Source organism: Natrix helvetica (assembly GCF_964273705.1).
Source record: "Natrix helvetica genome assembly, chromosome: 1".
In the NCBI taxonomy this organism is placed as follows: Eukaryota; Metazoa; Chordata; class Lepidosauria; order Squamata; family Natricidae; genus Natrix; species Natrix helvetica.
Genome location: NC_138548.1, coordinates 255696907 through 255712152, shown reverse-complemented (window position 1 = coordinate 255712152; position 15246 = coordinate 255696907). Strand labels below are relative to the sequence as shown.

General features: G+C 40.0%; 1 protein-coding gene across 10 annotated transcripts in view; it reads right to left on the bottom strand.

Annotated features, from left to right (window-relative positions):
• ARHGAP44 (Rho GTPase activating protein 44) overlaps window positions 1-14482 on the bottom strand; it is a 120921-nt gene extending 106439 nt beyond the window's left edge. For 3 of the 10 annotated variants that reach the window (XM_081965594.1, XM_081965597.1, XM_081965598.1), the window contains exon 1: window positions 13303-14480. In XM_081965594.1, the coding sequence (XP_081821720.1) occupies window positions 13303-13355 (53 nt within the window). In that variant the 5' untranslated portion in view covers window positions 13356-14480. Of the gene's footprint in view, window positions 1-12653; window positions 12743-13302 lie in introns of those variants that run through there. The other 7 variants (XM_081965589.1, XM_081965592.1, XM_081965591.1 and 4 more) reach the window with 6 other exon arrangements.
• Window positions 14483-15246: the final 764 nt, after the last annotated feature.

Here is a 15246-nt window from a genome sequence, read left to right as displayed (position 1 = left end):
CACCTTCCAAAAATTGAGTCTGCCATCCAAACCAAACCTCCGCATTTGCTAGAAATTCTTTCCCTTTTGAAAAGTACCGTACATGGGATCATGGGCGAAGTTTTAAACCCTTTTTCATAAAAGTTACCACGGAGGTACATTTGGCCCTTCTTTCCTTGCTTGTATAATACCATACAAATTACTATTCCTAACAAAATTTGATCCAAAACTTGCTTTGTTATTTACTGCCCAGAGTATTAATGGATATCATTTATTTAGAATAAATAAATGCATAGATACAAACTACCCTGATAGGGATTATGATAAGGGGGGCATCTTCACCACTGGCTCCTATTATCCATGGCATTGCTTTTACAAAGTATTTAGAGATGCTTCTTGTCAAGAGCCACATTTAGGAGTAGACATAGCAGCACTCACCGAAGACAACATGGGTTTTCATTTTTTAGCCACTGGAATGATAGAAGTCGGACCTTTGGCTGAGCAGAAATTTTTGTCTGCCTTTGTAAACGTAAACTATTTCTTACAAAGCTTGTTGAATCACCCAATTAAGTACACAATCTTCAATATCATTAAAAAAGTGAATGTCTTGTGCAAGTTTCAATGGATGGTTCCCCCAATTTTATTAAGAATTTCACACTTTTGCAGTGGTGTGTGCACATACACAAACTATATTACTGCCACCATTATCAAGTACAAAATTGGACAATTCTCCACAAAAATTAAGGTTTCTTATGTTCTAGCTGGGAGAACACGGGTGGACAAACGGAGGCGAGCCAGGACTTAACAAATGCTAACAGTTTATTGCTAACAGGTTGCCAAATGTGGCACTTCACATTTCGCGCAGCGCCCCCTAGCGAAATGGACCAGAGGGAAAACTATGATACATAACACCTTACACAAGGTTTTCATAATGCTAACGCTTGATATTAGTCAAAAGTGTGGGAATTGATAAAACATGTGTTTTTAACAATGCTTTATGTTCACCGCCCCAAGTCCCTTTTGGGAGAGGGGGCGGTCTAGAAATATGAAATAAAGTAAAGTAAAGTAAAAGTACTATGTTTTGAGAGAAAGTATTGGAATATATAAAAATAATTGTATGACACAAACTAAAATTTTCAGGCAACTATATTTTATTGAACTACATACCTAGCACTTGGGATCTGACAACCAGACAACATAAATATATTCTCTGTTCCTTTGCTCTGGACAAAGGACTGATATTGCAGCATTGAAAAGCTAAATAGATTTTATTCAATGGATTGAAGTAAATTGTACTTGCCCCCTATGAATGGATTGCCTATAGATGTAGATTTTATATGGATAAATATAATGAAATATCAGACTCATTTATACAAAATAGAGTAAGCTTAAAAAAGTGACAGTTATATAAATATATTACACATATATATGTAGTTGAATAATTGCATTAAGAGAATATGTTAGAATTTTAACTTTTATAATTAAAATACCATATTTTTCAGAGTATAAGACATACTTTTTTCCCTCAAAAAAGAGGGTGAAAATCTTGATGCAGCTTATACACTGAATATAGCATTTTTGGCCTACTGAAACCCCGCCCCCTTTGCGTTTTTGCTTGTGTTTGCACCACCAGTCCCCAGGAGCACTCTACAAGCCTTCTAAAGCCTCTCCATGCCCCCCCTTTTGTGCAAAAAACAGGCCATTTTTTGCTTATTTTTGCCCCCCCAGAGCAGTCTAAGAGCCATCCAAAGCACTGCATGCCCCCCCCCCCCTTTGCAAATAACAAAGGCATGCAGAGGGTTTAGGAGGCCTGCAGAGTGCAAAAACTTTTTAAAAAATTTACCTCTTCAAAACCATGGTGCGTCTTATACTCCAGTGCGTCTTATAGTCTGAAAAATATGGTAATATTTTTTCTTTTGGCAATGCTTATCTTTTTATTTTTGCTCCTCCCCTGCTTCTGTCATATTTTAAAACCATTACAATAATATTTTCACCATGTTTTATTCCAATCAATTATTGAAGTAGATGATTTTTTGTTAAAAAACAAAAATCTGTGTGCCTTCCTGCCTACCACAATTGGCAAGAAAGCACTTCTGGGTTTCCTAGAGCCATGTGTAGGGATGGGTTACTTTAAATTAATTCTGACAGTATCGATTATTAAAAAGCTGTATGAACCTGTCAGCAAAATATGGAGCAGGAGAGAGAAGGAAGCCACAGAGAAGAAATCAAAGCTGCCTTTGCATCCAAATTTTTCCAGATGGCCCTTTATGCTATTAAGTAAAAAAAAAATCATTTTGCAGCTAATTTACCTTGACTTTGGGGGAAAAGGAATATACGGATGTATGGAGAAGCGTTATGTACAGTTCTCCATAAAATGTCTTGACGGATTCATGATTTTTGCACAACAAAGAGCTGCAGTAGGCAAAGAAGCCATTATATCAAGTGGGCAGAAGCTTCCTGTCATTTACATGGATGAAACCAGGGATGGAATATTATCCCTGGTATTGAGGCAAGTAGGGGGAAAGGATGTTAAGTTTAATTGTTTTCAAGATTTTTTCCCCACTGAAAATGGGATGAAGGTGGGATAAGATGTTCCAGTTTTGGGAATAATGATCAAAGGAGCAATGAGTACCACTGGGTTTTACCCCTTGTATAACTTGGAATAGATATAGAATAAAGGATAACCAGCTTGACCCCTTCTCCTTTCAGCACTTCTCTCAGTCAAGGAGATCAATCCAGTTAGCAATGAGCCTAGCCAGCCTATTGGACAGGCATCACACAATTGGGTTGAGAGTTGGCTAGTTTCTTTATTTATTGGACGAGTGTGTGGTCAGATCCAAACAGGTTCATGATGGTTTTCAGAATAATTAAACCTCTCATGGAATACCATAAGACATAACCCTCCACAATTCTATCTAAACAATAAAAAATCCACAGCAGTTATAATGACACATCCACAGTATCTAGCACAGTGATGGCGAACCTATGTCACGCATGCCACAGGTGGCACGCGGAGCCATTTGTCAGGGCATGCCAGGTGCTGCCCTGTCAGCTGGCCAGCGCACATGTGCGCGCTGGCCAGCTGAGTTCACCCTTTTTAAAAGTCATTTTTCGCCCTCCCCAGGCTCCAGGAGGGAGGGCAAAAAAGCATGTAAAAATGGGGGAGAGCGCCTGTGGTGTGCGCATGCGCACTGGGGGGTGTCGCACATTGCATTATGGGTGCGGCACGCCCACACATGACCCCCCCTGCACTCCCCCCACTTATGGCACACGAGCCAAAAAAGATTCGCCATCGCTGATCTAGCACATTAACACCACATTTAACAATAAAATCCTAATATTACTCTATTGCAAAAATGTCAGTTACATTAATCACTCTGTAGACAATCCTTCAAGGATAGATATTGAATGTAGGATGTATGTTCTGATTTGAAATGGCTGGTGTTAGGTTAAAACTAATAAACACGAGGAAGGCAACTGGCCTTAAATGGAGGACTCCAACTTTTCTAACCAGAGGGGAGAGTTCAAGCTTCTTAGGTTATGGACATGTCTACAAACTTATGGTGGCCAACCACAAATTACCCATTACCTGAATGGTGAAGTTGCAACTTACTATTATGTCATCTTGGCCTTCAAAAACTTGGTCTTTTCTTTCCATGTGCAGATTATACCAAGTGCAATGTGCTTTTCAAAAAAGGCGCATGTAGAGAAAACTTTGGCCAAAGACAATGTATTCCCACATATCCAGAACAGTGTCCTGGATAAACTGGTGCATGATTTAGGTTAAATCACAGTTAATTGTGAGCTGCAACTTTTCAGTCCTTTAAGTTTCATTATTACAAAGGTCTTTCTGAAATCCGGAGAGGTTACTGCTACAGTTTCTGGGAAATTCTCTTTGCCTCCAAGCATCCCTGAGGGGTTCCCTGTTTACTTCTTAAGAGGCTGCTCTCAAACAGCTGCTAATTTGTACATGCTCACTGTAAGTATGTCGGTGTTTCCCCAGGCAGAAAGTGTTTGCCTTTTATATTTAAATTCAAATGCAACATTCTCGGAACATGCAATCATTAGTATGTGATGATACATTTTGCCATCATCAAACTCTTAAAAATAAATTAAAAGAAAATCTGGTGAAAGATCATGTCTCATGTATCCTTCTTTTCTCTGGAATAATTAAATTCATTTTTAATAGATGATGCTGAAGAATATTATTTTACTGGAAACATAAGAACTATAAATTTTCTTTTTAAAAATGAAAAATAATGATAGCTAGGAAACTTAGAAACTATAACTGTATGTCAAAGATTGAGCTTTGCTCCCATTCAGCCCTTTCCTTTCTGTTTTCTGTCTAAAATGAGATGAGAAGGTGGGGGGAAAAGAACTGCAATGTAAAAGGTGCACAAAGAAGACAAGTTGCCATTTACAGAAGGTGATAAGATGTGTCAATTACGGAACAGAATTTAAGACATGAGTGTCAAACTTGCAAAGTCACATTGTCATCACATGGGTGTGGCCAGCGCATGATGCATCCGACCCGCGGGCCGCAAGTTTGACACTGCTGATTTAAGAGAACTTCTCTATTTAAGTAGGGGAACTCAATACCAGAGCAAATCATGATGTTTTCATGGAGAATCAGCTTTCCAATTAAAATAAGCATCGTTTTTTTTCATTTTAAAGAAAAGATCGATAAGTCCATGTATTGTACCTTATGGCTGTGTTCACACCTCCACAATCATGGTTTACCAACTGGAATCACTAGATTTACATATCAAAATAAAAATAACTTAGCAAAATGTAAGAACCCAGAATAATTTATTGCCCAACATATATTTTGATGTTTCATAAATTAGAATTTAAAAGACCAAAAGATGTTGGAATTTTAAATGTAAGATTTTTTTAAGGATTAGTTTTATGGAAAACAAAACAACAAAGCAGCTTTTCTAGATACCAACAGAAGGTATTTATGGAAGTGGATATATATTTATCATTAAATCTATATACCATCTATCTCACTATCTAAATAGGTTGCAATGTTGTAAGCTGCCTTGAGAGTTAATACATTGTAAACAGAAAGGGAGAGAATAACTCCAACAATAACCAAAATAAATAAATGCACCATTCTCTACTGCTAACAGCAAGCACATAAACAAACTGAGATCTGCTTAAAACAGGCATGAGGGTAACTAACACACAATCTTAAATATCCATGCAAATGGTGTGAACAATATACTCACAGAGTCTCTAACCTTTCAAATGCAACTGGGTAAGACAGAACAATGCTTGTGTTGTAGTGATACAATAATACAACACAACTCTTCATAATATGCTTCCCTTTTCTTCCCCCCACCCTTGAAGGATCCTTCTGGGCTAAGTACAGAAATAAACAAAGTTTACGCATTATTCTAAGCCAAATAAAAACTAGCTGTAATGTTTAGAAATCATGGTTTCTGGCTTAGCAAGTTATATCAACACAACTAATAATGACTTTTTAAATAAATTATGGTTAGTTCAGTTATAAGGCTTCACATGTAGTATAAAGTAGGTCACAGTCTGATAAGAGCTTTCAATTAAGAAATCCATATATCCACCATGGGACTACACCTTGATCCTCATCATAATAACTTATCACCTTAGGAGAATAGATAAAACACTGCACTGCATCACCTGCCATATGTTAATGCTCATCAAGATTTCATCTTAAAGATGATTGAAGTTTAAGACAAATTCCACACAAGAGAAAATGACAGCCAAGCCAGAATCTTGCTTACTACATTTTTCATCTCTTAGTTGATTCAACTAAAAAAATTCGGAGTTGAGTAAAGATCCAATCAGTATAATCTCTAGCAAAGACTGAAAATGAAACGGAGATATCTCCATCGTTCCTTACTTTCTCTCCTACTAGTATGTTGTAGAAAAAAATTTCTAGCCTTCCAATAAGATAAACTTTCTTCTTTGGAACACACCTTCCTTTTGGAAGGCTAAGAATTCATTTCATTCTCTCCCCTGCCTTTATCTCCCTTATCCTGGCCTTTTCTATTCCACGTCATAACCTTTTTCTGCATATTGTATAAAAGGGAAATTCTAGGGTAACAGAAAAGAGGAGGAATAACATGTATTCCAGTCCATGAAAAAGAGAGTGGGGGAAAAATGGAAAGCTTGTCTACTTTGATTCCCTGCTGCCTTAGATCTTGTTATAGAAGACTTCACCTAGCAATATGAGGAATAATTGAATATTTTTGTTAAAGCCATAGAAACATCCTCCATCCTACGAAAACAAGAGAATTGAAATGGAAAGAAAAGTCTTAATCCTGGTTAAAAAAAGTATTCAAGAAAGAAATATTTATCCCACATGCACACATTCCATTATCCACAGCTTCCTAGAAAACTGCTTGCTGTATAGTTGGCGTCTAGACAACATGATGGAGAAAGCTTTTCTGAGGCCAAAACAGAAATGGAAGTGAGAGAAAAGAGAACTAGGGAAAACGTAATGTATTCAATCTTGTATGACCACAGGATCTGCTGCCACAAACATTCCCCTATTTCACTTGTGGTTCAGTCCTTCCATCTACAAATGTAACAAAAAGATGAACACAAATCAAATGTGCTTATGAATTCAGTTAAAATCAATACATTCTAGTAACATTTAATCCAGTGGTTCCTACGCTTTTCTTTATACAGACCACTAAAATATCACCAACATATTTCAGAATCACCACATAAGCAAGAAATTGGCAACACAGCATCTTCAGGCACCATGAGGTTGGGGTTCCTTTGAAACATCTTTCACTGCATCTCTAAGTTAATTAAAAAACAACATTTACAAAGGAAAAAATATCTTGCAAGATGTCAGCTTTTCAAGATAGATCAGACTAGGAACTCAGCATCATCTATGTCACTTCTACGTTTGTTGTAAATCTATAGTAACTGCATCTTGCAAGTCCGAATTCACTTCTTCCTCCCTCCCTCCCTTCATCTTCATAAGAACTAGGGAGGGGCTTGTCTGAGATGTCTCCTCACATTACATTCCTGGTCTGGACACAGTTCTGTCTTATCTAACAATTCTCTTGCCAACAGTTCTTCTTCCTATATCCCTCAAGGCATTCCCTCTTTTCTGTACAGGTGTTGGCATTCTCACCCAAAATTATGAGACTATGACAAAATTTTGAAAGGTTTAGGCAATTCTTAGTATGGGTTTTTTAAATGATATTTATTAATATGAATTTTACATTTTATATATGTGATTGTTTTATATTTATTATCATCTGCATCATTTTATGTAATTGTTCACTGCTCAGGGTTACTTTTGACGAGATGGCCAGCTATATAATATTAGATAAATACAATTCTGAAAAAAAAATTGTTATGTTTGCTAAGAACCATCTTCAGTATTTGCAAAAGTACCAATGCTGTCCTAACCATTGGGTTGAGCACTATTGCTCTAATCCTAGAGCAATTAAAAATCCCTATTGTCCTAATCCCCATACTTAGTCAGATGGCACAAGAGGCCAAGCACTATTGAATAAATGGGTAAGTGTATGGTCCAAAAAGCCAAATAGAAGGTCAATTCACCATCCACCTGAGGAGGGAAGCTATGATAGGGAATGTTTAAAAACCCCTGCTCCAAGTTATTTGCCCATGAAGATTTTCACGGGTGTAGGTCTGCTGGTTTTGTTGTATTCAGGTCTTACAATCATATATAGGCATACCAGGGGTTGTAACACAAATACATACCTATTTCCCTGGCTCAACTGATAAGGAGGCGAGCCTGTGGCTTAGTGGCTAAGACTCCTGCCTAAGATATAATACAGCCCAGGTTCAAATCCCAGTAAGGGTATGGCTAGCTGATGAGAGCTAATTAGCTCGAAATAGATCTATACTAGTCTCCCTTTATTTATTTATCAGTACAAATACAACACACACACACACACACACACACAGATTTTCACGGGTGTAGGTATGCTGGTTTTGTTGTATTCGGGTCTTTTCCCATGTAAGGTTGAGATTGTCTTTGCAACGTTTCGGCAGGATCTCACCTGCCATCTCAAGCTCACGCTTGAAGATGGCAGATGAGATCCTGCCGAAACGTTGCAAAGATAATCTCAACCTTACACGGGAAAAGACCTGAATACAACAAAACCAGCATATATATATATATATATATATATATATATATATATATATATATATATATATGTATATGTATATGTATATGTATATGTATATGTATATGTATATGTATATGTATATGTATATGTATATGTATATGTATATGTATATGTATATGTATATGTATATGTATATGTATATGTATATGTGTGTGTATATATATATATATATATATATATATATATATATATATATATACACACACACACACACACACACACACACACACACACACTGCTAACCACACCACCAAAATTTGCAAATAACTTGTAATGAGATTTCTACATGGGATTGTACTCGATGACTAAGGAGAATAATAAACTAAATAATCTGGTTCGAAAATTGATATTTAACTGTTTCATTGAAATATCTCCTATACTTTATTATTTTCGTTTTGTGCTTTCCTCCCTTAACAGTTTATAAATGTGCACTGCAAGAGTCCTTGGCTAACAACAAAAGGCTAGCATTAGTGTGACTCAGATTTTTCATCTCACAGATCTTCTTCAGCTCTTCTTCCCCCTAAATGCTATGTTTCATCCTGTAAATACAGTTCCAGCAGCTAGATACTTCCCAACCTATAGCCTTAGCAACTTCTCTGAATCTCAGAAGGAACACAGTTCTAGGCTGGCTCAGAAGAAAACCTTAGGTTTAACAATGGCAAGTCTGATGCCTCCAAAAAATTTGCAATGGGCTACACCAAATAATACTCCAGAGCCAACCACAGAAAGCAGCAGGTATCATTCAAATAGAGAAGCTGAGGGAAGGGTGGCTCTTCTTCCCCTCTGTCTCCCTTCTGGAATCCAACTTAGACAAACAGAGCAACAAACAATAACATAAAAAGGAGCAGAAGGCAACTTGGTTGAGAAAAAAAAAACCCATAGCGATTAAAATGTCAAATTGAGAAAATTGTTTTAAGTCAGCAAGGTAAGGTGACCAAGGCTCTTTCGGTACCAAATCACAAACAATGACTAGTCTAGTACTGTGTCTTAACCACCAACCAACCATCTAAAATAATACACAGGAATTCATGTTAGAAACAAGCAGAGGAAAAAGAAATCAATTATCAAATGTTACATCTGCAGGAGCCAAACATAATATAATTATCCTTCTTGCCGTTTTCTCTCCAGTATCTGATCATCCAACATATATGCAGTCTCTGTACATGAAGTTTGCTGAATCAAAGCAGCTGTGGTGGCGCATTGGTTAGAATGCAGTATTGCAGGCTAACTCACTGCTGACTTCAGGAGTTCAACCCAAAGTGGCTCAAGGTTGACTCAGCCTTCCATCTTTCCGAGGTCGGTAAAATGCCCCCAGATTGTTGGGGGCAATACGCTGCGGCTGTAAACCGCTGTAAAGCACTGTGGAGCGATATATAAGTCCAAGTGCTATTGCTATCAGTGCCTGTACTAAGGTAAAAAGAATAAATCTTACCTGAATAGTCCTGGAGAACTTAAGGCACTGACAATTTAATTCTAAATGCTTATAATATAATAGAATAACAGAGTTGGAAGGGACCTTGGTGGTCTTCTGGTCTAACCCTCTGCTCAAACAAGAGACCTATACACCCACATCTTCTGAAGGCAAGCATTTGCCTGTATTAGCAAGCTTATTATAGCACATGTAATAAGATGTAACCAACATTAATGTGATTTTCTAATGTGTTAACCAAAGATTTCTGGGAAATCCCAACCACAGAGATGTGACCCATTTAGAGACATATCAAAGGTATCAACCTTGTTGTCGCCATACTAAACTTCTGTCTTGCAGACTTTCTTAGACCAGGTTTCAAAATACGATGGAAAGAATGCAGGGCAACACAAGCTTGTCTTTTCATGGCAAGCATCTTATTTATATATCATAAAGAACATATAAAAACCTAAGCTACTTCTAGCCAGAATTATCCAGAATTTGATATATGTTTGTCATCAGTACTACCATTGCCCCCTCTTCAACAATCTTGCCCCTCCCTAACATTTCCCATTCTTTCCTGAGCATTAACTAAGTGGCTTTATGGCACATCACTTGCTTCATTATATATATATAGTGTGTGTGTATGTATACATACATATATATACATATACACACATGTATGTATGTATGTATATATGTATGTGTACACACACACACACACACACACACACACACATATACATACATACATACACACACACACACACACACACACACACACACACACACATCACAAACAAGACTGCAGGGCACAAGGTTATCTACCATACATCCTACTCCATGGAAAAACAAATCTAAAACTCATGGATTTCAGATAAGGTAACTAGGGGGCACTACAGTCCCTGATGGAAGATAAGGAATCATATCTAAAAAGTAGTAGTATTCTAATAATTTATTCAAAGAAAAGCAACAGATATTTATGTGCAATAATTTCCATTACTTCATTTGTGATTATATTAATAAACAGTTATGATCTGAAAAAACTAGCTTGAACTGCAAAGATCTGTATTCTCATAATAACCAAAGTGAGGTTTCTAGAAGCCAAGAATCAAAGCAAGATTCTCTGGCAATTTCAGTTAATGCTGTAACAAAAAAGTTTCAGGAAAACATAATTCTGGAAACCGTAGGCATTTATTTTTTCAAGTGCACAATTAAGAAAACAAATTCCAAACTCCATTTATTCTAAATCTATGTTATGATTTTAAAAGATCTGCACAACAATTCTGAACCCCAGAAATAACTAAACCAGGATGCTAGCTTGCATCCATTCTTTTCAAATAAGACTTTTTCTATCTCCCCACCCACTCCAGCTTTTAAAAAGCTGGTTAACACACAAGGGAGAACCAAAATACACACAGCTTCTGCAGATACTTGCATCACTATAACTGATTGCTGCTTATCTAAATATACCTAAACCAGCTGCTTGTTTTGAAAAGTCAGGCAAAGGCCAGGTACTATAGAAAACCATCATATATCTGGGTCTATTACCTGACATACATGTCTTTACATGTGTTTGTAATTAACATGAAAGTTAGAACATTAATATGCAATTGCTGTAATCTAGAAGTTAGAAAATTTGTATTTTATGACAGAATTCCTGAAGTTCCAGAATTGCTCTAGAGGTATCTTGATTTGTAAGGCAAGCAACATGGATTAAATGATAACATTACTTTGTTCCACATATCTCTGGGTATTTTACAGTTGCCCTACTGTTCCCATCAATCCTCTCCCTAATCAAGTCATCTCCTACCATGGTATCTAATCTAGGTCATTTGTTCAGCAAATTAGTTGCTATTATTCCTATATACCAGACCTACCAACAGCAGCAGTTCTACTTCCCTCCCCTCCTCACCCCCATCAAAACACACTTATGCCCTTGCTTCAATATGCTTTCAGAGCCAAATGACCCTTCCAGAAAGGCAATCTTAAGCAAATGGACTGTTAAGAAGGGAAAATAAGCACAGCCCACTCTTTTGTTGCAGGGACAACATAATTTCCCTCTGGTCTGAAATGAAATGTTTGTTGGGGTGCACACAGAGGAATAGCTTTAGGCACATGGATCAAAAGCTAGCTACACAGCAGGGCCATTCCTGGGATTGCAATTAAAACCAAGACTTGGTGTGTGCTTAGAATCCTGAACCAGCTGTTTTAAAAAAAGGAAACAGCAAAATGGCCATCTACATTTATCAAAGGAAGAAGGGATAAAAGCATCCTTAATCCTGCGAACTGTGGGCAGACAGAACTGCTCCAGTAGCCCTTTGCTCAAGCTTGCAAGAAACAGCATCATTCATTGTCATCTGCCCAAACAAGGAATATAAAGATGGTCTCCAGCTGCTACCAGGAGGAATCAGGAATGTAAAAATGGAAGCCTATCGGTCTGATAGACTAACATGAATAAATGATGGCTTCTGGACAACTGAATGCAAGCAAAGCGTTAGGATTTTTCTTGTGATTTCTACTATTAAAAGAACTGTGCAAAATTCATAGGCAGCCCAGAGAGACTGTCCGATGTATTTGTTTTCCCTGAGTAACAACATCCTCTAATCACTGGTCAGCTCCACCCTATGCTAATGGACTCTTCATCTTCTTCATTCCTCTTGGGTGGGAGGGCAGAGGGGTTCAGTTTCTGTACAGATTATAGGCGAATTCTCAAAGGTTTGGCAGGAGAAATCACACTAAGCCAAGTCCAGACTTTGGATTCAAGCCAAGCCAGCACATCAGAGCCTGCCTGGCTTTTTTCCCACTTGAGTCTAATTCTGGCAACCACACCAGCAGCTAAAAAAGAATCTTGCAGTGCTAGTGCCCCCAAAAGCAAGGTACCAATTGCTGGAAAGGGGGTCCAGTGATGGCTATTTCTAAACGTCAATCTGGCAGCTGGCCAGGAAGCAAATCAAGACTAAAACAACTCTCCTCCCCAAATCCTGCAGACTTTATCTCTGCATATATATTTTTTTAAAAAACACCAAACCCAAACAGAATTAGCATTTCACATTTCCCCACCCTTTTCACAGTGATGTAAACAGGCTCATTCAATGAAATACCTGGTGACTTGACCCAACCATTTCGAGAACCACTTGGGGGAGGAGGAGGAGGAACTATGTTACTACAAGTCAAAATTGTTTTTCTCCCCCCCCCCTCCACACACAAAAGGCAACTCAAGAGATCAGCATCTCTAGATGTTGTAAATCAAGAGCCATGCGTTCAGAAACTGCCTAACTGATCAGCTAAAGGCTAAATATTCCTTTGATTAAGAGTTTGTTTAATTGGTGTTGACTTGCCAGCAATTGTTGACAAGCAACCCAATGCAAGAGGCCAAAGTCTGGGGCAGAAAGACTAAGACTCTTTTGAACAGATGGACCTGGCTCTCCACTTGAGGCCAGTAGAACACCTGGGTGCCCCAGTTGGAACATGCTAGGCTGGGTAGAACAGCAGCAGCCATGACTGAGAATTGGGGGCAAAGCTGTGCTTTGTGAAGAATAGACGCAAAGGAAAGGATACCCCCAAAAGACTAACTAACAAAACCAAGGGGGAAACAAGGGAATGGAAGTCATAGCAAAGTCCACTGACCATCACGCCCCGCAGAATCCTTGTCCTGAACGGACGCCACCCCCCTCCCCGCAGGCGCAGTGCACCAGGGGCGCTCCAAACCGAAGCCAGGGGCATTTCTCTCTCTGCCACCCGGCTCCTTACCTGCCCACTGTCTGGTTGGCCAGCTGCCGCATGCGGTTGAATTGCTTCTTCATGGTTGCGCCCTTGGCCAGAGAGCGCAGCGAAACGAAGGAGGTGGGAGGATCAGTAGCTATCCCGGGCTGGGAGAAGCGGAGGAAGGCGGTTACATGGCCCCTTCTTCTGCAAGGTAGAAAGCGAAGGAGGACTCTAGCACTGCAGCAACGGCGGGAAAGGAGGAGGGCAGCCGCCGGCCAGCAACAGCGCAGCCTCCTGCATCCTCTCGGTGCGCAGCGGCGTCACTTTCTCTCTCTCTCTCTCTCTCTCAATAAGCGCAGCCGCCGCGGAGGGAGCACGCCCGATCGGCCCCCGAAGCTTTTCGCGCTCGCGCCTGGCCTATACCGGACCGCTCGTGCTGCTCTGCGCTCCGATCCCGGCTCTTCCCCTCTTTCTCATCGGCGCTAGCCCGGATTCTCTGCGCTTCTCTAACACCGGGCGGGGAGGAGGGAGTAACGGCTCGCACTGCGGCTGCCCAGCCTGGGGCGCTGGGAACTGTAGTCTCTCCCCCCCTCCTCCTTCTTCTGTCCGCCTCTTTCTGACGTGTGATGGACGAGGGCGCTGCGGAGTACTTCGAAGCCGCTAACTCCGGCCGAGGCAAGAAAGGAAGAAAATGATGAGCATCGCTGCTACGGAGTCTGACCCGGCTGGCCGAAGAGCGTGGATTTCCGTCAAGCAGGCCAGGAAGTCTTGGGATGAGACGGTCGTTTCCGTCGGGAAGGAAGACAGCAAATTAACCTTTTGGGAGCGGGGACGTCTTCACTCTCCTCTCCTTGACCCGCAAAACAGGATGGAGAGTTGCATACAACCCTCCCTACACCAAAGTTTGGCGCTGGATGGATACATACTTCGGGATGTTTGCCACAAGATGGCCACGATATTTCTTTTTTCTAGCCTTCTCCCCCAAAGTCTGCTTATTGTATACCTCACATCTGGAGGCATCCTTTGGAAGGCGGTAGATAACATTTGGGTCGCTTTTCTGAGGGATGCTGCTTATCTGGATCTACTTCGTTTGGACTGCAGATCTGGTTTTGGAATGGGAACTGTCCATGCTCTCTGTTAACTGTTGCTGTTAGTTCCTGTCTGGGTAACTGCAGCATTTTAAAATACATCCGAATTACTGTATTATTGGAGCCTCTTGTGTTGTGGACGCTGCCCTGATAACCCTAAGCCAGGGGTGTCCAAACTTGGGAACTTTAAGACTTGTGGACTTCAACTCCCAGAATTCCCCAGCCAGTCTGAGTTGAAGTCCACAAGTCTTAAAGTTCCCACGTTTGGACACCCCTGCCCTAAGCTAAAGACTTAGCAAGCTGTTATGGAATTTACTCTCCTCTGCCTGCTACCGAGCCTTCCACTAGGAGAGAGCTCTAAAGGGTGCAGACCAGCTCTAAAACCCACTCTGTCTTAATTCAAGCCCAAACTCACCCTCTATCCTTGGCAATTTGTTTTTTGGACAGAATTGCATATTGTTCATTTCCCTTGTTCCACTTTCTGGCTAGGCCCCTAAACCTCCATCTCCTGTTGCTTGATTCTGCAACAATTCACCTTCTAGCCAAATTCACTGGGTGATTCTCTTTGAAACAAATGTTCTAGCTTTTCATCCTCTACACTGGCAGCTGAATGATTTGCAGACACCCTCAAGCATTTTACTTCTTGTTCAGGAGTAGTTTTTCCTCCTAGTGCTGGTGGGACTTCCCACCCCAGAGGTGTTGTCAGGGGAGGTCATGCCAAACCAATAGGTACAATTGGAGAATCAAAGCATTCTCCCCTTTTAAATGTGGCCAATGTTAAAAAGCATGTAGCACATGTTAAAAAGGGGTGTGGCCCCAATTGCTGAGTTACACTCACTATTTAGACATTGATGACCCATCCTGGGGATGCCCCTGCTCCCTGCCATGCTGGTTCCAAATG